Source organism: Ahaetulla prasina, chromosome 10 (genome assembly GCF_028640845.1).
Source record: "Ahaetulla prasina isolate Xishuangbanna chromosome 10, ASM2864084v1, whole genome shotgun sequence".
Lineage (NCBI taxonomy): Eukaryota > Metazoa > Chordata > Lepidosauria > Squamata > Colubridae > Ahaetulla > Ahaetulla prasina.
The window spans coordinates 34,109,304-34,135,853 of record NC_080548.1 but is presented as its reverse complement, the minus strand read 5'-3'; the positions used below and the strand labels follow the sequence as shown (position 1 = coordinate 34,135,853).

Sequence of the window (26,550 nt, the reverse complement as noted above, 5' to 3'; positions counted from 1 at the left end):
AATCCATTTTTTCCATTCCTTTAAGTATCTTTCTTGCGTATTGTCTTTCAAAAAGGCTGATATCTTCGCCATCTCAGCCAAATTGGCAACCTTCAATATCCATTCTTCTATTGTAGGTACTTCTTTTTTCTTCCAGTATTGTCCTATTAATAATCTTGCTGCTGTTATTAGGTTTAAAATCAATTTAGTCTCAATTACTGTACAATCCGTAATAATTCCCAACAAGAAAAATTGCGGCAGGAACTTTATCTCCTTTTCCAAAACATTTTGTAAAATCCACCAAATTTTTATCCAAAAGGCCTTTATGTCCTTACAAGTCCACCAAATGTGAAAATATGTAGCGTCATCACAATTACATCTCCAACATTTTGCTTGCATATCTGGATACATACACGATAATTTTTTAGGATCTAAATGCCATCTATAAAACATTTTATAAAATTTTTCCCTCAGATTCTGTGCCTGCGTGAATTTAACATTTCTAACCCAAATTTTTTCCCAAGTTTCCAATAATATTGGCTCCTGAAAATTTTGTGCCCACTTTATCATACAGTCCTTTACCAAGTCCCTTTCAGAATCTATTTCAAGTAACACATTATACAATCTCTTTATATGCTCCTGAGACTGATTTCTAATTTGCTTTACCAAATTTCCCTCGTTCTGCTCTATACCAATTTTCTGATCTTCCTTCCATCTAGCACGTAGTTGCTCATATTGAAACCAAGTATAATTTTTCCCTTCCTCTTTTAATACGTGCAGAGATTTTAATTGCAAATTACCTCTTTCAGTATACAAAAGATCTTTATATGTAATCATTTCCTGATTCTGTTCTATATTTATGTTCTCTATTGTATGTCTAGGACTTGCCCATATAGGAACCTTATAATTTAGTTTATAAGAGTATTTTTTCCAAACACGCAGAAGAGCAGTTCTTAGCACATGATTTTTAAAGGCCTTATCCACTTTTTTGTCATAAATTAGATATGCATGCCATCCATATAACAAATCATAACCTTCTATATTCAAAATTCTTTCCTCTGGGCTCCAGTGACGTCACCGCTCCTGCTGGGTGCTCTAACAGAGCACTCCGTGTTAGAAGATTGTAAAAGTCAGTGAAACAGAAAAAAAAATCACTGTTCACTGAGCTTAGCATACCCTCTGGGCAAAAGAGGGTTATCAGAGTTGTGGGAAAGTGGCAGGTCTGACAGGGGGTTTGCTCTTAAGAGCGAATTTTCCTGGATTTATGACCCCACCGAATTCCACTCCCTCCAACTTCAAACACGCTCCTGTTTTTTATCAGGAAAAAGGAGTGGAGAGTCGCTTCTGCTCAAAAGGACTTATTAAATTGATTGATTTTCTAAGCAGACGGGAATTTCACAAGCGCTCGATCTTTGATGTAGAATCAGCACGGCAAGTACCGACTCCCTTTCTGAAACCTGAAACCTTTGTTTGTCTTTGATTAATTGACTTTTAAAATGGCGTCTGAAAGTGAAAGTAAAAAATTTTTAGTACGATAAAGTAGCGTTATTTGTGGATTGTTACAAACGGAGTTTTTTTATACTGAAAGGAGGGAAGGAAAGTTATTAAGTTTAAATTCCTGATTCTTTTGAAGACAGAATGGCAGCTAAACCTTTAAAGCCTTCTGGAAGAAGGGGATCTGAACCAAGTCTTGAGGAAATATTGAAAGAACAATTAAAACTTTCTGAAGATAGGCAAAAAGAGATGATGGAGAATTTTAATGCAAAAATAAGAGAAGATATTCTCATGGCAGTTCAAGGACTGAGTAAAAAAATTGAGGGATTGGAAGAGAAGATGCAACAGATCTCTCAGTCAAATAAGCATTTAGAAGACAAAATGAAAGGTGTTGAGAAAAAAGTGGATCAAAATGAAGATCAGGTTGTGATATTACAATATAAACTTATGGAAGGAGCTCTTAGAATCCGTGGTATGCAAGAAGAGCGAGGAGAAGACTTAAGAAAAATTATATCAGAAGCATTGGCTGAATTTATTGAAGTGGAACCCCAAGAGGTAGCTTACCAAATTGATAAAATATATAGAGTTAACTCCTGGATTGCAAGACAGAGAAAGCTTCCTCGGGACATTGTGGTTTATTTTGTGAAAAGGACTATGAGAAATCAGATTCTGCAAGTTTCATATCAGACAACTTTAAAAATTGGAGAACAGGAGCTGAAGGTGCTGAAAGAGATTCCTTCAAAGATGTTAAGAGATAGGAAGGAATTTGTTTTTTTTACACAAGAACTTAAAAAACATCAGATTCAATTCAGATGGGAGGTGCCAGTTGGACTGACAGTATTCTATCAAGGAAGGAGATATAGAATTGACACTGTTTTAAAGGCAAAGGATTTTCTTTCTACAGTTTTGAAAGTCGAAATAGAAGTGATAGAAAAATTTCAACAGATTCAAGAAGGCGTGGTGATCCAAGAGCCTTCATTGCTGCCAGTATTAGAGGAACCACAAGAGCAAAGGGTGACAAGAGGAGCTCTTAAGCGTAAAGAAGAGCAACAGTCTCAAAGTAAAAGTCAGGATCCCAGTATGGAAGCTGTGGGAGGAGCTAGACAGAAGATACCGGAGGAGGAGTTTCCGTTGTCTGCTTCAAAGCTTCAGGAGGCCAGTAATGGCAAATAGAATTTTGTCATGGAATGTTAATGGCTTGAATTCAGCTCAGAAAAGAAGGAAAATATTTCACTACTTGAAACAATTTAAAAATGATGTGATTTGTTTGCAAGAGACACATATAAAATTATCAGACCAAAAATATTTAATTAACTCGAAATTGGGTAAACATTTTGTTGCATCAGCTTTGGAAAAGAAGCATGGAATTGTTGTATATATCAGGAAGGATATACCAGCTAAGTTAATTGAGGCAGAAATCAGACCCAGGAGCATATAAAGAGATTGTATAATGTGTTGCTTGAAATAGATTCGGAAAAGGATTTGGTAAAGGATTGTATGATAAAATGGGCACAGAATATTCAGGAACCAATAATGTTGGAAACATGGGAGAAAATTTGGGTTAGAAATGTTAAGTTTACACAAGCACAGAATTTAAGGGAAAATTTTTATAAGATGTTTTATAGATGGCACTTAGATCCCAAAAAATTATCATGTATGTATCCTAATATCCAAGCGAAATGTTGGAGGTGTGATTGTGATGACGCTACATATTTTCATATTTGGTGGACTTGCAAGAAAATTAAGGTCTTTTGGATAAGAATTTGGTGGATTATTCAAAATGTACTGAAGAAGAAGATAAAGTTCCTGCCACAATTTTTCCTTTTGGGAATTATAACAGATTGTACAGGGATTGAGACTAAATTGATTCTGAATTTAATAACAGCAGCAAGACTGTTAATTGGACAATACTGGAAGAAAGAAGAGGTACCTACAATAGAAGAATGGATACTGAAAGTCATTAATTTGGCTGAGATGGCTAAAATCTCAGCGTTTTTAAAAGACAATACGCAGGAAAGATATTTAATTGAATGGAAAAAATGGATTGATTATCTACAAAACAGATATCAGATTAAGAAATATCAGATTGCCTTTGAATAATTAGAAAGTTATTTTATGTAATGGGGAGGGGGTTGGGAGATGAAAAGCTTTGGATGTGGTTATTTGGATTGGAAGGGAAAATTTTATTCTATGTTTGGTTTATGTATAACAATACCTTGTGATTGACCCGGGAAGCCGGGGGGGGGGGGGAGGGAGGGGGGAAGGGGGTTTTTTTGGGAGGGAGGGGGGAAAAAGGGGGAAAATGTTTTTGTTTTTTAAAACTCTTTCAATAAAAAAAATAATAATAAATTCTTTCCTCTGTTAAATTAAACCAATCACTTATTGCAGAGAGAGCAGCTGCTTCATAGTATAATTTAAAATTGGGCATTTTTAAACCTCCCCTTTCCCGAGAATCTTGAATTATTTTCATTTTAACCCGGAGAAGACGCCTAGAGAGTTCCTGGAGGTCTAGCCGTTCGGAAGCTGATCGGACACTAGTGAAGTCCTATACTAGGACTTACCTAGTGGCATTGAGGGAAGCGAGGCGTAGCTACGCCTCCTCCCTCATTGCATCGGCAGATAACCGCCCGGCCGCCCTGTTTCGGGTGACTCGCTCCCTCCTTCATCAGGGGGAGCGGGATGACCCGTTGCAGGGACGGGCTGAGGAGTTTAACGGTTATCTATACGATAAAATCGTTCAGCTTCGGGATGGTCTGGACCAAGATTGCGGTGATGCGGGTGAGACGCTCGAGGGTGGTCTTGGCGACATTATTTGGGATGAGTTTGACCCTGTGGCTCCCGAGGACATGGACAGGTTGCTGGGTAGGTTGAATGCCACCACGTGTTTACTGGACCCGTGCCCTCCTGGCTGGTGCTGGCCACCGGGAGGTGACACGAGGCTGGCTCCAGGCGATTACGATCGCTTCTTTGGTGGAGGGTGTCTTCCGGCCGCCTTGAAAGAGGCGGTGGTGAGGCCCTCCTTAAACCTTCCCTGGACCCGGCTGTTTTAGGTAATTATCGTCCGGTCTCCAACCCGCCGCGGCGAAGGTTGTAGAAATATGGTGGCATATCAGCTTCCCATGCACCTGGATGAAACTGTCTATCTAGACCCGTTCCAGTCCGGTTTCCGACCCGGTTACAGCACGGAGACGGCTTTGGTCGTGTTGGTAGATGATCTCTGGAGGGCCAGGGATAGGGGTTGTTCCTCTGCCCTGGTCCTATTAGACCTCTCAGCGGCTTCGATACCATCGACCATGGTATCCTGCTGCGCGGGTGGGGGGGGTTGGGAGTGGGAGCTATCGTTTATCGGTGGTCCCCCCCCTATCTCTCCGACCGGTCGCAGTCGGTGTTGACAGGGGGGCAGAGGTCGTCCCCGAGGCGCCTCACTTGTGGGGTGCCGCCGGGGTCGATTCTCTCGCCCCTTCTGTTTAACATCTACATGAAACCGCTGGGTGAGATCATCAGTGGTTTCGGTGTGACGTATCAGCTGTATGCGGATGATACTCAGCTGTACTTTTCTACACCGATCCACCCCAACGAAGCTATCGGGTGCTGTCCCGGTGTCTGGAGGCCGTACGGGTCTGGATGGGGAGAAACAGGCTCAAGCTCAATCCCGCCAAGACAGAGTGGCTGTGGATGCCGGCATCCCGGTACAGTCAGCTTAATCCGCGGCTGACCATCGGCGGCGAGTCATTGGCCCCGATGGAGAGGGTCCGCAACTTAGGCGTCCTCCTGGATGAACGGCTGTCTCTAGAAGAGCATTTGACGGCCGTCTCCAGGAGAGCGTTCTACCAGGTTCGCCTGGTACGCCAGTTGCGCCCCTTTCTGGACCGGGATGCCCTATCCACGGTTACTCACGCACTCGTGACGCCTCGCCTGGATTACTGCAATGCTCTCTACATGGGGCTCCCTTGAGGGGCATCCGGAGGCTACAGTTAGTCAGAATGCAGCTGCGCGGGTGATAGATGGAGCCTCGTGGCTCCCATATGACACCTATCCTGCGCAGACTGCACTGTCTTCCTGTGGCCTTCCGGGTGCGCTCCAAGGTTTTGGTGACCACCTTTAAAGCGCTCCATGGCATTGGGCCGGGTTATTTACGGGACCGCCTACTGCGATCGAATACCTCCCACCGTCCCGTGCGTTCTCACAGAGAGGGTCTCCTCAGGGTGCCGTCAGCGAGGCAATGTCGTCTGGCGGCGCCCAGGAAGGGCCTTCTCTGTGGGGCTCCCACCTCTGGAACGATCTACCCCGGACTTCGTCAGCTTTCGGACCTCCGAACCTTTCGTCGCGGGCTTAAAACATACTTATTTAATTGTGCAGGACTGAGCTAGATTTTAAATTTTGGGTTTTAAATTGGGTTTTATTTCTATTTTTAATTGGACGGGCTTTAGAATAAGTTTTTTAAATGTTTTATATTGTATTTATATTCTATTTATCTGTTTTTAGTGCCTGTAAACCGCCCTGAGTCCCTTGGGAGATAGGGCGGTATATAAATATGATTAAATAAAATAAATAAATAAAATAAACCCTAGCTTTTTTACCTTCCCATATAAATTTATTAATTCCCTTCTGCCATTCCTCAAGATTCTTATCTTTCTTAATTATTGGTATCATTTGAAAGAGGAATAAAAATCTAGGTAAAACATTCATTTTAATAGCAGCAATTCTCCCCAGCAAAGATAATTGCAATTTTTTCCAAACAATCAACTCCTTCTGAACTTTTTGCCATAAAACCTCATAGTTATTCTTGTACAATTTCACATTTGACGATGTAATATAAACCCCTAAGTACTTAACCTTCTTTACAATTTCAAATCCTGTTATTTCCTCTAGTTTTTCTTTCTGTTGTCTGGCCATATTTTTTATTATCACTTTTGTCTTTTTCTGATTTACCTTAAACCCTGAAACCTTCCCATATTGATCAATTATTTCCAACAAAGATTTACTAGAATTTATAGGGTTTGTTAAAGTAAACACCAGGTCATCTGCAAAAGCTCTTAGCTTATATTCATGTTGTCTAACTCTAATTCCCTCTATCTCCTTTACTTCTCGTATTTTATCCAATAATGGTTCTAGAGTTAAAATAAACAATAATGGTGATAAAGGACATCCCTGTCTTGTTCCTTTCGCAATCTTAAAAGGTTCTGTTAAGCTACCATTGATTATAATCTGTGCTGTTTGCTCTCCATAAATTGCCCTAATTATTCTTATAAAACCATCTCCAAATTGCATCTTTTCTATTAATTTAAATAAAAAATCCCAATGCAATCGATCAAAAGCTTTCTCTGCATCGAGAAAGATAAATGCTGCTGGAATAAAATTTTTCTTTTCTAGATACTCCAGTAAATTAACAATCTGCCTAACCATTATTCTTCATCTGTCTCCCTTTTATAAATCCAGATTGATCATTATGAATTCTTCGCTGCAGAATCAACATTAATCTATTAACTATTATTTTAACAAAAATCTTATAATCATTATTTAAAAGTGAAATTGGTCTATAATTCCCAGGTTTAGAACAATCCTGTTCCTCTTTTGGTATCAATGAAATAAAAGAGGTTCTCCATGAGGGGGGAATTCCCCCTCCTAGTTGTATCTGATTAAATAATTCCTTAAGTGGACCTAACATCTCATCCTGTAAATTCCTATAATAACTAACTCAGCAGCTCTTTTCTTTCTGCTCAGGCAAAAAAGGGAGGGGGCTGGAGACAACAGAAGGCAAACAGGACCCCTGGGGACATCACAAGTACCATTGGAAGGTCCTCCCAGGCACTCTGGGCCTTGGGCTCTGCAGCAAACAGGGTAGAAGAGAGGGGCTCAGGCACAGTGTCCGTTTGCTCTCCAAAGCCAGACATTGGAATAAGGAAAATTCAGGGCCGTCCCAAGGTCTTGGGACAACATCACTTTCTGGTGGCGTCAGCAGGCCCTTTCACAGCAGAGATAGTCAGGTCAGTTAGAGAACAGGCAGCTGCCCTATAAGCATTATAGCTGATTTGGATCAGTGGATTCTGCAAAGCCATTTGCACCAAAGCTCAAAGCAAGGCAGGCCCCAAGGCAGGTACAAAGCAAGGCAGGCCCCAAGAAAATCATCATCCCAGCACTTCCTATGCTGGAGCAGGGGAAGTTTCAGTTGGTGGTCACTGCTGTAACTCGGAGAAGCAGATCCCAAAGGTTAACTGGGGCATCCATCTGAAATCAGTTTTGGCAAGAGATCTCTTTGAAACTGTGATGCCTCCCTGCTGTCTACGGACTGCCAATAACCCTAATATGACAAGGCAAAGCTTGACCTCCTGGCTCCTTTTGCCCTCCCTTAGAATGATCGCCCTCAGAGTTCTGCCCATGTGTCTCGCAGGGCAACAAAGGCCACTGTCACTGGTTATGCATTGCTTCTGATTCTGGAAGTGAGCAAAGGTGGTTTTAGTCCCCAGAGGCCCATCTTTTGCAGATGAAACCAGGGACTGTCTGGGGAGCAAGCAATCCTCTTGAAGTAGAAAGGCTCTTTCTCCAGCAGACAGGGAACCTGTTTTGGGGTCTGGGATCTTACCGGCCCTTTCTGTTAAGCCTTTGCCACAACAGGAATGCCACAAGGTCCAGGGCCGGGCTAGGCAGGGCCAGAGCCAGAGCACGGGCTTTTAATTTACAGTCAAAGTGCCCCCCCCCAAATGCCAGAGAAGTCACTAAACTGGGGGTCTGGATTGAGAAGTAATGAGTATCGAGAGCCTTTCAAAGCACAGGAGAATGGCAACAGCCCAGACGCCCAAGGCTGCAGTTGGTGATTTGGGGCTTCGTTCTATTTTGGCTCAAGCCTGATCTGGGGAACAAACTAAATCTAGTCTTCCCTGAATATGCTGAACATGCTCAAGCCACTCCTGTTTCTTTATTTATTTGATTCATGTACAGCTGCCCTTCTCACTACAGCAACTCTGTGTGGCCAACAGCACATAACAATAAAACATAACATCTACAAAACTAAACAATAATGTTTGACCTAAATGCATTTATACATACACAGAAACTTAATCCCATTGTATTTGGACACTAAACAATAATTCACCTCACTATAAAACAATAACGTGTAAAAGACAATGAAGTGAGTTAATTCAATGTTAATTTTGGGATTGCACATTATACAATTATTATATACAGACTGGGATTAAAGTTTTGATGTTTCGTTTCCAGGAACTATCTAATTTGGCTGTGAACGTTTCAAGTTTCATTTGTCAATGTTATTTTAACTATATTATGAAACTGTGGGAGTTGATCACAGGGGTGTTTCTGAGGGGTTTATTTGAGAATTACATTGAGAGATTGGAAAAGTGGTCAGTAGCAAAGACTGTATTCAGGAAGTGTGACTTATCCATTTTTGAAAATGCCATTTTCCTCATTTTGTTAATACTCATAATTAATTTGTTGAATATTACTGGTTTTTTTACCAGCATTTCTCTTTTAAATTTTCAATAAGGATTTTTTTGAAGAGGAGGAGGAAGAATTAAGGTAAAAATCATTTGCCAGAGCAGCCCATAAAAAAGGAACCCCCAATGCTGACTGGGCTCTCCTCCTACCCTTGTTCAGCACTCCCCCTCCTGCCAACCCCCCCCTCCGAAAAAGTCCTTTCTTGGGGGGGGGGAGGGCTGTGGGCATCTAGGCCAAGGGAGGACAAAAGGGCCCAGCTGAGCTGGCCATCAAGTCCCTCCCCTTTCCAGCCTTTGCCTGTTCCCAAATAAGGGCACAAGCTTCAGAGGCTCCAGTGTCTGCTGGACCAGCCATGGGATGGAGGGAGGGAGAGCCTGACCCAGCTTCCCTTTGCAAGCATCTTCCCTCCCTCCCTGGGAAAGGATCTCCCCCCCTCCCCCTGGCTTGGACTGAGGCAGGCAGTAGCTGGTACACATTGACTTGCAGAGACAGTAATGGCAAGGGGTGGGGGAGGCACTTGGGAAGCCATATGCACACAGACATCTGTGGGGCCTGGGAGAAGGCCTTCTGTAGCCAGATAATGCTGGGGGATCCAGAAGCTACAGGGAAGACTGGATTGAGAGGGCTGCCGCAGGCCCAGTTGCTGGAAGGTCGGCTGAACATGTGGGACCCCCCACTTCCTGCTGAACCATGCAGACCTCCACCCCCCCACCCCCGGCAAGAAGGAAGCACAAAGTGCTGCTGGACTCCTGAAGCAGCTTCTAACTTGGAAGACTCCTCTCTGGGTCCCAGGTGAGGGTGTGTGGGGAGGAGAGGAAGCAGGACTCAGTGTCTCTGTCTGACTGAGGTGGTTGTCTGAAACATGGAAAGGCTGGCTGTGGTCAGAATGGAGCTACTTGCCACGGGCAACTCACCATGGCAAATTTGCTGTGGCCAACTCACCATGGGACAACTTGTTGCAGGACAATTTATTCTGTTTAATTATTTAAAATAAATTTAAAAAATACTTTAATTTTTGCAATTCACGTTTCATTCCATCCCTCCTTTGGCATCCTTTCTTTAATGATTCTAGTACACTATTTCTTTGATATTAGTGTAACTCTTGTCCTGGAGTAAGTTGTCCCAGAGTTAATTGGCCATGGCAAGTTGGCCATGGCGAATTGTTATAGACCCGGCTGGAGTCACAGCTGTGAGACTCTAGTAAAGCCTGCTGCCTTCAGTTCACCTCACCGGCTACAGGGAGGCTGCTGAGGGATGGATTGGGCAAGGAACCTGTTTCTAAGATTTCATGGCCCTGGATATCAGGCAGACTGTGTCAAACATGCCCAGCTAGAAAAAATATAGCCAAGGGTGTGCAAACACAGACGAAGGTTCTGGGTGACAGCCAGAAACGTCCAGAGTGCTTCATAGGAGGCAAACTCTCTTCTGGCCAGGTTCTCTCTCACAAGGGTCCCAATCATCATAAGGTCCTGTCTCCCCCACCCTGCTCTGGCAGAGGCAACAGTTGAGCTTCTGGGGGACAGAGCACTTTATTGTGGGGAGGCAGCCCAGCAGAGCCTGTCATCCATCAGAGAGAGAAGTTCAAAAGGGCCTAGGAGACCTTCCCGGCAGGGTGGAGGTGGCCAAAGCCATGGAGCCAGTCCATCCTACTAGAGGCAGGGAGACAGCAGCAAGTTCTTCCAGCAGCTCAGCCGTCTCTGCAGCTCTCCAGGGTCACAGTCACTGTGGAACTTTGGGGCCCTTGTCCATGTTCCTCTGGCTGCTGGGACTTGTCCGGCGGAGAACATGTTCTGTTCTGAGGCCTCTCAGCTTCTCCAGCAGCTCTCTGGTGAAGTCCTGGCGGGGTGGGGGGGGGAGGTAAAGTGGAGAAGATGTCTGACACTGGGGGAACCCTCCAAGAAAGGGATCTCCCTCCATTAGGGACTCCCAGGATCAAGAGCAACCAGATCCCCAGGAATAGCAAAGAGAGCCTCCTCGGGGAGTCATGGGATGGGAAGAAGGCCGGGGAGCCCAAAGAGGGAAAGGGTGCCCTTCCTCAACTATTCCACAGCAGCTGGAAGTGTGGCATCTCTTTGGGAAAGCAAACCCCACCCTTGGCGGACATTTACGTTCCACAGGACCCAGACCAAAGCCAGCGATTGCTCAGAAACTGGACACCCACCTCCGTGTTGTTGTGGCATGATTCCAAGGTGCCCTAGAAAAAAATTACAGTGAGGAACAGCCCCAAAGGATGGGCGGCCCAGCATTTATTTCCCCAGCCTTTTTAATTTCCAGCTTCACTCTTGAACCAAACCATGAATATCTTCCCTGGGCTCAGATCTAATTCACAGCCTTCTCTTTCACAGGGAACACTTGGATCCCTGGTTCCCTTTTCTTATCCTGTTCAGATCCTAATTTCTATTTATTAACAAAATGACACAGCCTAGGCTAACTCCTCATTAGGTATGCTTATTAGCAAATAGCGCAGGGCGAGATGAATCTATGCCTCATTCTTGGTGCTCAGAAATTAGCACCAGCATGTTGTTAATGGGCATTAAGGCTCATTTGATCGTGAAAGAGCTTCACTTCTTAGAGCAGCAACTTCTTCAGAATTTTTGTGCAGTGGACCTCTTTGTCTGCATAAGCACCCCTGTTCATTCCACTGCTTGCTCTGTTGTAATGCTGCAATTGCTTTGTCCCTGCCCGGCTTATAAATTCAACATTTTCACCTCCCTTCTGCTCCTACTGACGGGACCCAGTCAAGGGTGCCAATTCAGGATTCTGAGTCAGCAGACCTGGTAATGTGAAAGCAGTTTACCTGTAATTTCTTGGCCCTCTCCTCATCTGTGTCCATCTCCAGGAGATCATCAATATTGACTTCATCTGGCATCTCATCTTCCTGCCACAAAATCGAAAAGGGTCAGGCTAAAGGGCTCTTGGAACAAGAGTTAGGAACAAGAGTTAGGAACAAGAGTTATGAGGTCTCACAAGAGGCCTTTTTTGACAATAGTCCAGGCTCTCTGACTTGTGCAGCTCTTCAGTGAAGCATTTCATAGTTCGAATACATCTAGAACGACAAAGCTTTCAAAGTTTTCAAAATCCAGACCCACCTGAATCCCCCCGTTTTAGACAAGACGAAGAGCATCCCACCCCTGCAATATCCCAGAGACATGACTGCTGCTTTTCTTGGGAGCGTAAGTATCCATTGCGCCTATTTTGCCCACCACGCAATAAGTAATTGATCCAGTTGGGAGAGCCTAGTTCCATCTGTACCCCTTAACAGAATAACAGAATTGGAAGGCACCTAGGAGGTCTTCTAGTCCAACCCCCTGCTCAAGCAGCAGACCCTATTTACACCATTCCAGACAAATGGCTGTCCAGTCTTCTTCAAAGCCTCCAATGCAAAAACTTTTCTCTGCAACCTCCCTGTAAATATGCAGGGGGGAAGAGGATAGTCACAGCACTGCTGCCCCTCACACCAAGAAGCCTCTGGATCAGAGCATCAACCTACCAGCTAAGCTGCTCCCCTCCCATATTCCCTGGGGAGGCAAAAAAGCAACCCAGATGGTAACTCACTCCTTTCATGGGAGGATTGGAGACGTCTCTTTTATAGCTAGGCCAGGCTCACCACCCCCACCCTGAAGAATCCTTTCTAGGCAAGGAAAATGTCAGCAACTGGAGGCGGGATGCACATTCCTCCTTAGGAAGAGGAGGAGAAGGCCAATGACCCTTCTCTGCAAGCCCATCTGCACTTTTTCTGTGATCCCCTTTCCAAGCCAAGGTGCCCTGGAGCCAGAAAGAACCTTGGAGCACGGCAGATAACTGCCCTCTGGTAGCTGGGGATGCAGTTCCCCTCATTCCAGCCTGAATTCAATAGGAGCCGATCTCTTGCTCATTCTTGCCTGCCAGACGGGCTCTTCCCATGGATGGAGTGAGGAGGGAATTTCTGAACTTGCTTTTGAGATACCAGGAAAAGCCTGGGGTCAAATATCTGGTTCTGGGAAAGATGGCTGAATGGCATGACCAAGGGCGACAGGAGGGGCCCACCCTGCAGCCCCCAGTCCATCGTATTTCTGAGTGCAGTTTCCCCTCTTGGCCCAGAAGTTTCTCTCCTGGCCCAGAACCACCAGCAACCTTCAGCCTCTTGAGCCTGAAAATCCCACCGAGAAAAACCAGCAGCAATCAGCAACCACCCTGCTGGACACAAGGCTGGATGAAGGCCAGGCTGGACGAAGGCTGCTGCTTACTCCTCCCTCCTCCCGGCAGTGTTAAAGGCAGATGTGCCTCCCAACAAGGCAGATGGCTCCCCAGTCCCAGCTGGGAGGGAGGAGTGGGGGGCCCCAAGCAGCCTTAACGTTAACCCCATCATGGCCTCCAGGCCGGCCAGGAAGCTGAGCTAGGCTGCCGCTGCCTTTGGCCACAAAGGAGTCGCTCTGTCCCAGGCGGGCCGCTCTGGACGGGGCCGGCAGCAGTCCCCCCCAAAGGACTAGACCGCGAGTCCTCTCGCCCAACCCGGCGTCCCCCTCACCCGTCCTCGGTACAGCTCCTCCAGCCGGCCGTCGATCCACTTTTCCGTGTCAAGGCGCCGCTGTAATTCCCGTCGGTCATACTTAACCGTGACCCGCGCTTGGCGCCTCTGGATGCCCGGGCTGGCTGTCCTTTCGGCGCGGCTGCCTCCGGGAGAGAGGCCGGGAGAACGGGCCGGCGACGCACGCCCTAAACGCCTCCCCACCCGATCGGCCGCCATCGTTCGTTGCGCCAACTAGACGGGGCGTCCGCCGGCTTCCCGCGCCTTATAGCAGCCGGGGCGGAGCTCTGCCTCCCAGACCCTCCCTCGGGGTGGGGGGCCGTCTTGCTCTGGGGGCAGAGGCGGGCCCAACCGGTCTCCCGGCCAGTCTTGCGGGCCTCCCTGGAAGATGGAGGCTTTAAGGGCCGCTCTGGCGGCCAGGAGCCGATCGACCTCGCCGGCCTCCCTTTTCCAGAGCTGGTCCTTCGGTGCTGCGGCCTTGGGCTCTAATGGCCTTCCAGCAAAGCGCGGTCGCCTGGCCACTGCCCCCTCCTGCAGCCCTTAAAGTTTCCGAAAGAACGGCGGCTACTAAGATTTGCTCCCGGCATTCCACCAGCTCTTAGTCGTCCCCGTCCCCCCGCACATTTTGAATGGGTGGGCAACACGGCTCTTCTCTCCTAGCGCCGGCCTGCGAATTGCTTGCCTTCGAAGCTCCTCACCTGTCCCTGGTGGGTCCCCTCTGGGAAAAGGCGGGGTTTGCCCCCTCGAGTTGTTGCCGCCAGACGGGGCAAGGGCAGGGGCAGGGGCAGGCCAAGCAACGCTGCTCTGCTCGGGTCGTTTGATTCGGACTCAGGTTGAGAAAGCTGCCGGAGCTTTTTGGAGCGGTTTTGTCGGCCCAGCGGGACGCCCAGCGGCTTCTTCCTTCTAGCCCCAGCCCTCGGCCTGGCCGTTCTGTCATTAGGCAAGTACATTCATCGCAACGACCCCCCCGCCCTTCCCACTTCTTCAGGAATCCTCCCTGAGTGGGGCTACTAAGGCAAGCGGGGGCCTCCCTGACCACGTCCCGCTTCCAACACAGCGGCTGTCCAAGCGCGAAACTTCGGCAAAAGATAAGCTGGAAGGCTGAAGAGGGATGGGCTCCACCTTTTACTCCGGGGTCTGTGCAGGTCCTAGCACGCTGTTCGCAAGTCGGCGGGAGGCTTCTGATAGAAGCTATCACCGAACTAGGCAACCACGAGCGGGAGAAGAAACCAGGAGCAGCGGCCCGAACCACAGCCCCGCCCCGACTACACCTGCGGAATCTTCTGCCTACACCTGGCAGGTTTCTCCATCCGGGACTTTCCTACTTTGCAATCGGTGGGGCGCTCCTCCACCACCACCACGTGATTGCTATGCAATCTATGCAAAATAGGTGGGCAGAGAGGTGTGAGAGCGATAGACGTCGGCCCCCGTGATTGGCGCCCGGAGAGCAATGGGCGTGGCACACCTGCGGTGTTCGGCAGCCGTTGCGGCCCAGCGGGCAGCTTGGTCCGGGAGGACGGTGCGATGAGGCGCGAGAAGAGGCTGACGCTGTGGATCACGTTGGCTGCCGCCCTGGCGGCCGCAGAGTCGCAGCTAGGTAAGAATACTCGCCCCGTGCTGCTCCCCTGAACCAGTCTTCAGAAAGGCCTTCCGTCCGTCCGTTTGTAGCTTCAAATACGGTGGGCAGGCTTGTTTGCCGATCGTTGGGCGGGTTCCTGCGCTGTATTCGGGCCAGTGCCAGCGCCCTGTGTCTCTCTTGAGCGCTCCGTCAGGTCTCTACAGCGCAGGGTGGTTGGTCTTGACGTGCCCCACCCGAAAAGATCTGCCGGCGTGGGCTCGTTTTAGCCCCCAGTTTCCCTGCCCCGGTTGTCGGGGGTCCCAAATCCGGAAGCCTGGCCTCCACCCCTCCCCGCCCCCGCGCCTTTCCCAGCCACGTTTGGCTGCTGGGACTGGGAGATGAGGGCCTCCTTTCTTCCTGCCTAGGCAGGCACCATTCTGGTAGTTCCTCCCGGCTGGATGTGCTTCTCAAGGCCGGTCTGGAGCGCTTGCCAGACTGCCTTTGTCCCGTTTTGCTAGAGGGGTGGGCATTACCAGATATGAAGATGGCAGCCTCTCGCCAGGCCTCTCTTGTGCCCATCAGGGCTTTAGGCACCTGCTGGTTATGTTGTCCTGGCCAAATGGGGGTTCTTGTCTTGTGGCAGAGTGGGGCCACAGGAAAGCATTTTCCTGGGCGACAGCCAGCAAGGGGGGGGGTGCCTGCCCTTCTGATGAACTCCCAGGGATGAGTGGCTGTTCAGTGAAATCTGACCTGGTGGGATGGGCCAACCAGCCCTGAACCGGTTCAGCCTGTTTGGGTGAGGTCTGCAACTTGTACCTGAGTCACCTGCCTCCCTGCCATTGTCTGCTAGAGGAAGCTGGTGCCAACTGGACTTCCTGTAAGAAAATGCTCCTGTCCAGCCTCTGGCCCTGTTGGCATCGCTTCTGTGCCCTTGGACAGTGAGTGCTTTCACCTGCCTTTTTTGCAAGGGACAAGTGGCCACAGGGCAGACCCCAAACTTGGGGCAAAGAGGAGGTAGCATTTGAGCCTGGCCTATCTCAGCCTTCCTACTCTGAAAGCCCTACATCCCCCAGCTACACAGTGGGAAATTGGCCATACCAGGTTGCTGGAAAATCTAAACTGCAGCTGTGGCACACATGGATCATCTTGTGGTGGTCAGGATCCTATGGGATTTGCTTATGTTGGTGAACAAAGAAAGTGATCCAGAGAGGCAGCATGTCTTTTCTTGGCCGGCTTCACCAGTGGGGAAACCCAGGATCTTAGGGTGCTGTGGTCTTCCCACTCGTACTCTCCCCCCCAAACGACACCTATTTCTTGCAAATAAGTTGTTTTCCACTCTTCTGGGACAAATGGTCACATGCATAGATAAAGACCTTCCACTAGATGAGTTTTCCACAATCAACTCTAGAATTAGGAAAATACTTTAAATCTTCAGTAACAGAATAAAAATGTAGAGCAACTATTCATCTGCTCTGAAAGAAAAGTTCACAAATGCCAGCCGTGCCAATACCTGAAAGTGTATATTTGCAGAAAAGCCAAGGAAGAAATTTTAGTTTGAATTTTGAATGCTATTTCCCTCAGGCAAAGTACCACTGTGACTGCTCTATTAAGGCAAGTTGACTTGCACAGAGGGGTATCCCAAATTTATTCCTGCAAGTTCAGTCTTCTGAGTCAGAGGGGTTGAAAGATCCCACTGGCCCAAGTTCAGCATCCCATTCATAATTTGTGGTTCACAATCCTACTTGCCTTTGCAGACCAATCTGGGTGGAGTTGCCCTGGGCTCTTGGCGCCCAGAGTGGGTAGCAGCTAAATGTGGCAGTGGCCCTAAATGCCATCAGAAAAAAATTGTGGAGGCTACCGGCCTCTTGGAAGCTAATTCTTTCCACAAACCTCTCTATTTTCAGATCGATGCCACTCGCCCAAGATGGTGGGCCCTTGTCGGGCATCCTTCCATCGGTGGTGGTACAATACCACAAGTCAAATGTGCCAGGAATTCACTTTTGGGGGTTGCAGAGGCAATGCCAACAACTTCTTCTCTGAACAGGACTGCTTTCAGACGTGTATCAGAGGTGAGCATCAATAAAGGAGAATATTTGTAGGTCAGAGTTGAAATGAGGGTCCTTGTTAGTCCCTGAGCTTGGTTGGTTCCCTGAAGACATTTCATTAATCAAACTAGGTAGCATCATCAGTGCTAGTCTAGAACTATCATCTAGTTGGGTAATGAAACGTCTGCGAGAAAACAACCCAGCTCAGATAGCACCACCCCACAGGTGAGCATTCCACAGAGAGTTGCCAGAGATTTGGGGTAAAGCGTTGTGTTTGGGAACACAACGCTTTCTTCTCCTACTGCTGGGACCCCCTGCCACTACGAGGGGCTTGAGGCCTCCACTGCCTTCACATCATGCTTTGTGGCTTACACTACACCCAAATTCTCAGCCCCAGGAGCAAGCAGCCTGCGTTTCTCCTGCCTTCAGAGCACCTTGTGCTGGAAGTGGGAGTTCCCAGGACCTGACATCCCCCGTTGGTTCCCAGCAAGGGGTGTGCTCCAGGTCATCGGTAATCGGGAATGCAGCTTAAAACTTAACAACTTTAACACAGAGCAGTAGCCAAACAAAGGCTGAGATCTCCCCAGGCGATTTTGTCCAAGGCTGCTCCATCTGAAGAGCAGTGTTCCAGGACAGGCCAAGCCCTTTAGTGAGACCATTGCTCTGGGTCTCTTATGCCAGAATTGTCTTGACTTCCAGGTGGGGCTGCAGAGGCAACAGTGGTACCTGGAGGGCCAGCCACAGAAGGTAAGGGTCCCGAGTTCATGCATGAGGCTAGAATGGACAGAAATTGGGAGCTCAAGCAATTGCTATCCGAGCTCGGATGGGCTGGAGGTTGGGGTCTCCAAAAATCTATAGCCCCTTAATAATTCTGCCTTGGTGGCCAAATTTTCTGCAAGGAGAGGTTTTCTACAGCCTCCAAAGCCAGAGACTTCTTGAGCTGTTCCTGCAAATTGGGTCTTGCCTCGTTTGGCACTGTCTGCCTTTTGGAGAGTGGGGCAGATGAGCCTCTAGGGCCTTTGGTGTGCATATTAGGGGTGCCCAGGCCTGGGAAGGGCGGAGTGGCTTGGAAGAGTCAGCTTTTGCCAAGGATGACCACTGGCCTTCAGCCTCTGGCCAACTGCTCTGCTTTTCTCCCAGTGGCCACACCAAAAGCCGGACATGACCCAGAGGCCTACGAAAATAAGCCTGGCTTCAGAGGTAAGAGGGATCCTTCCTTCCCTGGGCCATGGACTCTCATCTTCCCTTCAGGCGACTCTCCGAACCATCTCTTTCCCCCTAGAATTCTGTGCTGCGCCCCGGGTGGTAGGTCCCTGCCGGGCCTCCTTCCTCCGTTGGTATTTTGACCTCGAGAGCCGGACATGCAAGACGTTCGTCTATGGGGGCTGCCGTGGCAACAAGAACAACTATCTCTTTGAGGAGCACTGCCGGAGCCAGTGCACAGGTGATGGAGGTATCCTGTTGACATGCCCTCCCACCCCACCTCCCAAAAAGTCCTTGCTTCCCTTGCATAACCTCCAAAAGGGCAGCCGGGACTCCTGATCACTCCTCCCCAAACTCCCCACTTTTCACCAGTTCTTGGTCTTCTTCCAGCTTCAGAGATAAACGAAGAGCCAGGAGACACAGACGCACACCCTCGCCTCCCATCCAGACCCTTCAGCTTCTCCACCAGAGGTGTGTAGCTCGGCCTCAGCTGAGACTGCAGGGACTGACGCAAGGGAAGTGGGATCTCCCGCTGCACCTTGGTTCTGTGGCCTGCTCAATCCAAGAAGGGCCTGGGTTTCCTGGGACATCTTGGCAGGGCTGCCCTTGGTGCTGCTGGTACAATAGCTCCTGAGGAGGGAGGGGCTGCCGATTCCCTCATTGTGCCACTGCCACAGCTTCTCCAGGGAAGGGAATCCCATCGTGCGCGGATTCCTTTCTGCTCATCACCCTCGGTTAGAAAATTCTCATTCTAGATAAGGAGGCACACACAGGGAGGCTCCCCCGCCTTCCTGAAAGCAAAGCCCCTTCCCCCGCCTGATGCTTTTGTCTCTTTCTCTTCTCCAGCTGTGGTCCTTGCAGTCCTTCTGGCCATCCTGGTGACTATCCTGCTGGGCTCAATGGGGGTTTTCTTTGTCAAGATCTGCCGGAAGAACCCGGAGTTGTCCGCGGGAACGGTGTGGAGCACGCTGGATGACAAAGAGTATCTGATGAGCAATGCCTACACCCTCTGAGCAAGGGAGCTGCCTCAGTGGGAACCAAAGCAGCATGTAAATACCGCAGCAGGCAGCTTTAGCCTGCAGGGCTTTGATAGGGAAGCATCCCTCTTTCCCTGGGAACATTCCCCTCCTCTTACTTCCCCCCACTTTCTAGCACACCAGGAAATTGGCTCAGCTGCTCCACAGGAGTTCAAGAGGAGCTGCGGGCAGTGCCCCTCTTTCAGAGCCAGCGATGATGATGACTCCCCGCTTGACCCAGAGCCCCCCTTGCCTTCCCTCTGGTGAATGGACTCTATATAGCCCTGTCCCACTTGGGCCCTCTCAATGCAATGGATTCCCTTAGCCGAGCCCTGCAGAGGCGGTTCAGGTGGGTAGGCCTGGTTCCCTGCACACGTTAATCATTGGGGAAAGGAGTGGTGGGGCTGCCGAAGGCATTTTTCTTCAGGAGGAAGAAAACTTTTGGGGTGTTCACACTCCTGTGCTTCTGCAGAATTCCTCCAGTGCACTTGAGACCCAAAGCTACCGTCCTCCCTCTCAAGCTGGGGTGGGCGAACTACCACATCACCACAGCCATGCATTTCCCAGGGGGCTGCGGGGGGCTCTGCAGGAGTCCTGTGGAACCCCATTTCCCTGGGGGAAAGGAGTGCTGAGTGTCCCAAATATGGCTATCCCAGTGCAGTGGGCAGAGTGCAACAGCCCCCAATTTGAGGGCCAGGGAGGGAGAAAAGCAAGGCCATCTGTCCCATCCCCTTTGTCTGGACAGAGGGCCTTGGGCCCCCTTAGTTCATTCCTCAATATGCCTTAAGCTCAGCTCTCCTCCAGGACCTTCCCTCCAGTGCCTCTCCTCCTGTCTTTGTGAGGGCTGCCCAGTTTTGCTCCCCAGTGTGCCAGATGGTTTTCTTGAGATTATCAGGTGCCACCAGCTGCAGCTGTGGAGGCTTGGCAGTTGGCTGGCATGGACCGTTTTTCCCAAAGCCTCCCAGATGAGGCCACCTTTGGCTCACAGGCCCACCGCAAACCTTAATGCCTCTGGCTTTGCAAGGAAGCAGAGAGAGGAGCTGGAGGGGGCACTGTGGCAACTGAAGGCCTTGGATTGCACTGTCGGCTACAGCTGCCAGCAGTTCCACCGCATGCTTCCCTTCCTACTGGGAAAGGCTGTGTTTCCAATCTGAGGGGGACTTTCAAGAGTGGCTCCAGTGAGCGCAGCTGCTGCAGAGGCATCTCACTGAGCAAGCTTCTACATAACCAGCTTTAAATGGGTTTTATATTTTTTTAAAAACAAATCAAAACTTGATTGTATTAAATCATGAGGGATTCTTTTAATTGTGTTTTTAGTAATGAGTGGACTCTGAATAAAAGAGTAACTTAACATTTTGTACAACAAATGCTTTAGTATTGGGGAGCTACTGGCCAAGGGCTGCAGCTGCAGCCCAGAAGGCATCGGAAGAGGCTGGCAGCAGCGCCAAGTCCTTATCCTGCCCAACTAAGGCTGCTCTTTGCCAATTCAGCGCAGGCAACAAAGGTAGCTGCTACTCCCTGGAGCTTTCCTGGAAAGCCCCTGTTGCAAAGCAGGCTTGCCTGCCACCAGAAACCTAACTGCTTCTCTTTCCCACGCTTTTCCAAACATCTTCCCAAGTGGCTGAAGGCACAACCATTTTGCTTCTGACTGCATGTGGCAGGGCAGGCCAACCCCTTGGGGGACGGCAGGTGGGAGATAGAAAATGCCTTCCAGTACCCTCTCAAAACGACAGAGCACATACACTGCCTCCCACATTTTATTCTGTTTGTGGCAAGCAGGAAATTCCATATCCTGAAGAGACAGGAAAGCAGGCCCTTTTCCCAGCTCCTCTGCAGGAGTGACCAACCTGGCTGGACAGAAACCAGACAGAAAAGAGCAGAACAAGCAAAAATCCTGAGCCAAATCAAGGTGGGAGCAGTGCAAACTGCCAGGCCCCTTCCAAAGAAGGATTGGGGAGCTGTAAATTAGGGTCCAGAAATACCCATTTGCTCTGCTCTGCCTTCTGCACAACCAGGGTGGCCAGGGAGGGAGAGGGGACAGGTTGGAAATGGTGGGTGGATGTTGGGGGCACAAAGCAACTGCCTGAGCAAAGCATCAGTAGATGAGGTGAAAGGTCAGCCAGTACATGAGGAGGGGCTGCAGCCCAGCCACAGCCATGGTCAGGTACATGCGCACTTGGTTCTGGGTGTCCCGCCTCAGGACCCCTTCAGTTGCCTCTGATAGGATCTTCAGGCGAAGCGAACGGATCTGGGAGAAGGAGGGTGGATAAGAGAAGCCCACTAGGAAAAGTCAGTGTAGGTAGGTGGCCAAGGACCCACAACAGTTGAGGGGAGGGCTGCCCATCCACCCTCAACATGAGCCCGGCATGGCAGCCTCTCCCTCTTACCATAAACACAAAGATGGTGACACAGCACCAGCCGAGCAGCACATAATAACCAGGCTTCCCAAACACCAGCCCTGCCAAGAGGCCTGCAATTATGCTGGCAAAGAGAAAAAGATGGGTCAACCCCACTACCATTCAGTTTAACCCCCACCCCCACCCAGGATGCAAGGGTCCCAAGTTCCTCACCCTACGTATTTGTAGCCTGAGAAAGCAACCAGGTCAATCGGGGTCAGTGCGGTGTTGACGGCCACAAGGTAGAGGCCGAGCAGAACGGCTAGCACCTCCACAATCAGCCACGCCAAGGCGGAGCTCGCTAGCAAGCCCAACAGGTCGGGAGAGAACCTGCAAGCAGCAGCAAAAGTGGGGAGGGGGCTCCGGGCAAAGGGAGGGGAGCCCGGTTGGCTCAGGTGCCCCCACTGGTCTCACCGATTCTGCGTCCCCAGCGCCAGCCCAGCCACCAGCAGGTAAGTGATGAAGGCCATGACTGCAGAGGAAGAAGAGGAGGAGGAAGGGGGGCGGCCTGCAGCCGGGGCCAGCGCCCCTCCCGCCCCTGCCCGGGCCCTACCTGGAATGTAAAGGTCGGGGGCGTTAACGTCGAAGCGGGGTGCCACGGGGGGGTCCTGCTGGTAGCGCACCTGCCAGTCCTGCCGAGACAGAGACACAGACAGACGGAGGAAGAGGGGCGGGAAGAGGGGCGGGAGGACCCCCCGTCCCCCCGCTCACCTGGTGCCCGAAGGGGAAGAGCAGCCGCGCCAGTTTCTGCCCCACGTACCGCGTGTCCACCGCGAAGTAGCACTGCAAGCGGCGCAGCGGCACCAAGCGCTCGGCCTGCGGGGAGACGCGGGTCAGGCGGGCGGCGCTCTGCACATGCTCCGCAGATGCCCGGCACGGGCACGACACTCACCAGCGCTCTCCCCCGCCAGGCCAGGTTGGTTCCGTAGGCCGCCGCCAGGCTGGACAGCGGCTCCGGCCGCGGTGGGTGCCCGCTCGGGTCCTCCGAGAGCCGCGGCGAGGCGGCGGGTGGGCGGCGCTCGGGCTGCGCTGCGAAGGGAAAAGCGGGTCGGCCTTCAGGAGGCGCTGAGAGACCCCCCCGCCCCCTCCGAGCCCCCCGGAGACCCCCCCCCGCGACACCCACTCGCGCGGGCGGCCCCGCCCGCCGGGTTGCCCTCCATGGCTGGCTGCTGCTGTGGGCGGAGCAATGGGAGGTCTGGGACGCGAGGCACGTGAGGTCGCCGTCGCTCCGGACAGACAGGCCGGTTGCCAGGATACCGCTTGACGTCAACGGGGCCCCGCCCGCTTGGCCGTGGCAATGACGTCACCGCGCACCAAGGCGTCCCTACCGGAGGCGGTTCCAGTTGTGGTGTGGGGGGCGAGGAGGGTCAGCCGCGGTTTCGGGGTCTGCTCTGTGCAGCCCAGAGATGCTGGAGGGGAGGAATCGGCTCAGCGAGCGGCTCTGGGTCCGTGGAGGCCCTGAGAATACTTTCTCAGACGGGTTTGTCTCCTGCGACGACTCCGCGCGGCTGCGACAAGCGAAGCAAGGAATTCCAACAGCGATGGTGAAAGCGAAGGATGGCGACTGCAACGAAGTGCGGGGTCGCCTCCCTCGCCAAAGGCCTGGGTGAAAAGCAGGTCGTGGCGTCTAAAGGGCAGCGGCGGAAGCCCGTTCCGGAGGGCAGAAGGACCGTTTCTTGGTCCCGATAGCTGGCATGTTTTCATTGAAGGAACCTGCAGCGTCCCATCCCTGCAGGAGTGAATGGGATGGGCATACATGATGGGAGACAGGTAGTCCCTCAAGTAACCTAGCACCTACCACCTTGAAGGTTGTCTGGAAGTAAGCCAGCAGCCAATACAGCTTGCAAAGCGGGGTGGGCAAATTGAGGCATGCCCATCACTGCTCACACGACTGAATTATGGGACCAGTTGAAGGTCCCAGGTGCTTTTCAAGGGAGCCTGTTTACAGTGCATCGCAGTAGTCAAGCCTAAGGAAACTAGAACATGAGTGACTGTCTGAAGGGCCCCCAATCTAGGAAAGGCCTTCCTGGCTCCAATTGACACAGAACGGGAAGAACTTCAGGTGGCACACCTTGAAGGGATTTATGCTACCTCACTCAAGTCAAAGATGGAATGTCCCCAGATATGGGTGATTGAAACACCTGCACGGCAGGGTCAAATCATTCCTCTCCATCCAAACCCGCGTAAGTTCCTGACACTAGGACAGAACCTTGCCACCCTGACATGCATTGCCCATTTGGGACTGGCAAGCTGCCTGGACTCTCAGCTCCTGCTTGAAGAACAGGTGGCAGTTCTGGCCAGGAAGGTCTTCAGGCAGTCTTTACAAGGGGCATCTTGTGGGTGGGCTACTCAGAAGCTGCACTTAGCCAGTGTGCAGTGGCATAAGTAGTGATGTCCAGGTGGCACCCCTGCTCCTGTTCTGGGTGCAGTTGCAGGTTCTGTCAATTGCAATGTAGGGCCTAGGTGGTATCAGCTACAGCCACTGCCTGTACTGCACAGCCTGACAGGCTTCACTTGTTTGATTAAGCCAGTCTTCTTTCTTGTTGCACCGGCCTCTCAAGATCTGTATTCCCCCCCCACCTTTTCAATGAGCCTTAAATATCTGGTCTTTCACCGGGCTCAGGTCAGTGAATGGGCAGCCCCTTTAAGTCAGGGAACAGGCACACAATTGTTTTAACATAACATAACATAATAACAGAGTTGGAAGGGACCTTGGAGGTCTTCTAGTCCAACTCCCTGCCGAGGCAGGAAACCCTACACCATTTCAGACAAATGGCTATCCAACATTTTCTTAAAAATTTCCAGTGTTGGAGCATTCACAACTTCTGCAGGCAAGTTGTTCCACTGATTAATTGTTCTAACTGTCAAGAAATTCCTCCTTAGTTCTAAGTTGCTTCTCTCCTTGATTAGTTTCCACCCATTGCTTCTTGTTCTACCCTCAGGTGCTTTGGAGAACAGCCCGACTCCCTCTTCTTTGTGGCAACCCCTGAGATATTGGAAGACTGCTATCATGTCTCCCCTAGTCCTTCTTTTCATTAACTAGACATACCCAGTTCCTGCAACCGTTCTTCATATGTTTTAGCCTCCAGTCCCCTAATCACCTTTGTTGCTCTTCTCTGCACTCTTTCTAGTGCAAAATATATTTGCAATATATATTTGCAGCAGCTTGTAAACTTCAGGAGAACGGTCTGGAGAGCGAGTTGCAGATGGGTGGAGGAAGGCAACAGAAGAGGATTTATGAAAGCAGTAGGAAAAAAAAACCAGATATGAACACGATAGCTGATTAACTGCTGAGGATGTATAATTGGAATAGACAGCCTATAATCAAATTTCCACACAATAAATTGAAAAAAAAATCAAGAAACAAGACAGAGCACGCTGGCTGAAGTCAGACAAAGCAGGGAACAAGAATAGGTATTCTCAAAACCAGCTGCAAATGTTGTTCCCACCAATGATAAGAAAGCTAAAGGGGTCCCTGCTGATTTTACTCCATTGTCGTTGCTGACTATAGGGGGTGGTGCTCATCTCTATTTCTTTCTTTTTATTTTTTTGCAAAAGGTTTTTTATTTTTTTTAACAAGACAAACAAACATAAAAGCATCTTCAATCCAATTACTGTGTGTCGGTAGGGTGGTCACGTATCTCTTGTGCACTTTCAAGATAAAAATATCCTTACTTCATTACCTCCATCTAATATCTGATCCTTTAGTTAACCAATGGCTATAACCTTTCATTCTCTCATTCCATATAAATATAATATTTTATCTGATAACATCATTCATTCCATCGTTCTAGAACCATTCAATTTAATATTTCGCTTAAGTCTTTCTCAGATCTTTTCTAACGTATCTTTCCTTCTAGCCATTGATAAAATGAGTCCCGTATCTTATAATATAATAAACACCACACTACTAACCAGAGCATATAAAACATTTGCAAGACCAATTCTAGAATACAGCTCGCCAGTTTGGAACCCTCACCACATCTCTGACATCAATACAATTGAACGTGTCCAGAAATATTTTACAAGAAGAGTTCTCCATTCCTCTGAAAACCACAAAATACCTTATCCCACCAGACTTGAAATCCTAGGCTTAGAAAACTTGGAACTCTGTCGCCTTCGACAAGACCTAAGCTTAACTCACAGAATCATCTATTGTAATGTCCTTCCTGTTAAAGACTACTTCAGCTTTAATTGCAATAATACTAGAGCAACTAATAGATTTAAACTTAATGTCAACCGCTTTAATCTAGATTGCAGAAAATATGACTTCTGTAACAGAATCATCAGTGCTTGGAACACTTTACCTGACTCTGTGGTCTCTTCCCATAATCCTAAAAGTTTTATCCAAAAACTTTCTACTATTGACCTCACCCCATTCCTAAGAGGACCATAAGGGGCGTGCATAAGCGCACAAACGTGCCTACCGTTCCTGTCCTATTGTTTTTTGTTTTTTTTTCTTTTCTCCTTCCTATATATATGCTTATACCTCCTTATATTTACCCATACATATATATGTTTATTTACTATATAATCTTTTTGTATGATACCTACATATATTGTTGTGACAAAATAAATAAATAAATAAATAAATAGATCCCTGAAAAAAAAAATAATATTGCTTTTCTTCCTGCTCTCTAATTTCAAATGTCAATTTACTCATTTCTGCACATTCCATTATTTTCCTAATAATTTCATCTTGCAAAGGTATTTTCTCATTTTTCCAATTTTTAGCAAACACAATCCTAGCTGCTGTTATAATATTCACCATCAGATATCTCAATTCTCTACTATATATTTCTGGTATGATCCCCAATAAAAAGACTTTTGGCTTAAAATCTATATGTTTTTTTGGTCATTTTTTCCAATCATCACTGTTTCAAGGCCATTGAGCCAGCAC

At 49.2% G+C, this 26,550-nt stretch overlaps 3 protein-coding genes across 11 annotated transcripts; 1 reads left to right on the top strand and 2 right to left on the bottom strand.

Annotated features, from left to right (window-relative positions):
* Window positions 1–6,747: 6,747 nt before the first annotated feature.
* PPP1R14A (protein phosphatase 1 regulatory inhibitor subunit 14A) lies at window positions 6,748–14,548 on the bottom strand. 2 transcript variants are annotated; one of them, XM_058195191.1, is made up of 4 exons: window positions 14,131–14,548; window positions 11,723–11,803; window positions 11,087–11,119; window positions 6,748–10,761 (listed from the first exon to the last, which is right to left on the bottom strand). In XM_058195191.1, exons 1-4 carry the CDS (start codon window positions 14,380–14,382, stop codon window positions 10,645–10,647), a joined length of 483 nt encoding a protein of 160 aa, XP_058051174.1. In that variant the 5' UTR covers window positions 14,383–14,548; the 3' UTR covers window positions 6,748–10,644. The 2 variants fall into 2 exon arrangements, with proteins under 2 accessions (XP_058051174.1, XP_058051175.1); XM_058195192.1 differs by lacking the exon at window positions 14,131–14,548 and adding an exon at window positions 13,433–14,119 and having other exon boundaries at window positions 8,369–10,761.
* Window positions 14,549–14,868: 320 nt separating this feature from the next.
* On the top strand, window positions 14,869–20,605 carry SPINT2 (serine peptidase inhibitor, Kunitz type 2). Of its 3 annotated transcripts, none has more exons than XM_058195190.1 (7): window positions 14,869–15,029; window positions 16,895–17,059; window positions 17,735–17,782; window positions 18,176–18,235; window positions 18,318–18,479; window positions 18,629–18,709; window positions 19,085–20,605. In XM_058195190.1, exons 1-7 carry the CDS (start codon window positions 14,957–14,959, stop codon window positions 19,249–19,251), a joined length of 756 nt encoding a protein of 251 aa, XP_058051173.1. In that variant the 5' UTR covers window positions 14,869–14,956; the 3' UTR covers window positions 19,252–20,605. The 3 variants fall into 3 exon arrangements, with proteins under 3 accessions (XP_058051173.1, XP_058051172.1, XP_058051171.1); XM_058195189.1 differs by having other exon boundaries at window positions 18,318–18,488; XM_058195188.1 differs by having other exon boundaries at window positions 18,318–18,488; window positions 18,611–18,709.
* YIF1B (Yip1 interacting factor homolog B, membrane trafficking protein) lies at window positions 20,531–22,894 on the bottom strand. Of its 6 annotated transcripts, XM_058195182.1 has the most exons (8): window positions 22,774–22,894; window positions 22,543–22,679; window positions 22,362–22,466; window positions 22,204–22,282; window positions 22,065–22,122; window positions 21,825–21,980; window positions 21,642–21,735; window positions 20,531–21,502 (listed from the first exon to the last, which is right to left on the bottom strand). In XM_058195182.1, the coding sequence occupies exons 1-8, from the start codon at window positions 22,808–22,810 to the stop codon at window positions 21,350–21,352; spliced, it is 819 nt and encodes a 272-aa protein (XP_058051165.1). In that variant the 5' UTR covers window positions 22,811–22,894; the 3' UTR covers window positions 20,531–21,349. The 6 variants fall into 6 exon arrangements, with proteins under 6 accessions (XP_058051165.1, XP_058051164.1, XP_058051170.1 ...); XM_058195181.1 differs by having other exon boundaries at window positions 22,065–22,282; XM_058195187.1 differs by lacking the exon at window positions 22,362–22,466.
* Between the last annotated feature and the right edge of the window lie 3,656 nt (window positions 22,895–26,550).

Excerpts from the sequence above, each read along its gene's own strand:
- YIF1B (XM_058195181.1), bottom strand. The coding sequence starts at position 22,810 with ATGGAGGGCAACCCGGCGGGCGGGGCCGCCCGCGCGA. Across the intron at positions 22,467-22,542 it reads CCTGGCGGGGGAGAGCGCTG|GCCGAGCGCTTGGTGCCGCT; the intron begins GTGAGTGTCGTG and ends GTCTCCCCGCAG. Across the intron at positions 21,503-21,641 it reads TCACCATCTTTGTGTTTATG|ATCCGTTCGCTTCGCCTGAA; the intron begins GTAAGAGGGAGA and ends TCCTTCTCCCAG.
- SPINT2 (XM_058195188.1), top strand. The coding sequence starts at position 14,957 with ATGAGGCGCGAGAAGAGGCTGACGCTGTGGATCACGTTGGCTGCCGCC. Across the intron at positions 17,060-17,734 it reads CTTTCAGACGTGTATCAGAG|GTGGGGCTGCAGAGGCAACA; the intron begins GTGAGCATCAAT and ends CTTGACTTCCAG. Across the intron at positions 18,236-18,317 it reads AAATAAGCCTGGCTTCAGAG|AATTCTGTGCTGCGCCCCGG; the intron begins GTAAGAGGGATC and ends CTTTCCCCCTAG.
- PPP1R14A (XM_058195191.1), bottom strand. The coding sequence starts at position 14,382 with ATGTACTTGCCTAATGACAGAACGGCCAGGCCGAGGGCTGGGGCTAGA. Across the intron at positions 11,120-11,722 it reads AGAGGGCCAAGAAATTACAG|GGCACCTTGGAATCATGCCA; the intron begins GTAAACTGCTTT and ends ATTTTTTTCTAG. Across the intron at positions 10,762-11,086 it reads CATGCCACAACAACACGGAG|GACTTCACCAGAGAGCTGCT; the intron begins GTGGGTGTCCAG and ends CCACCCCGCCAG.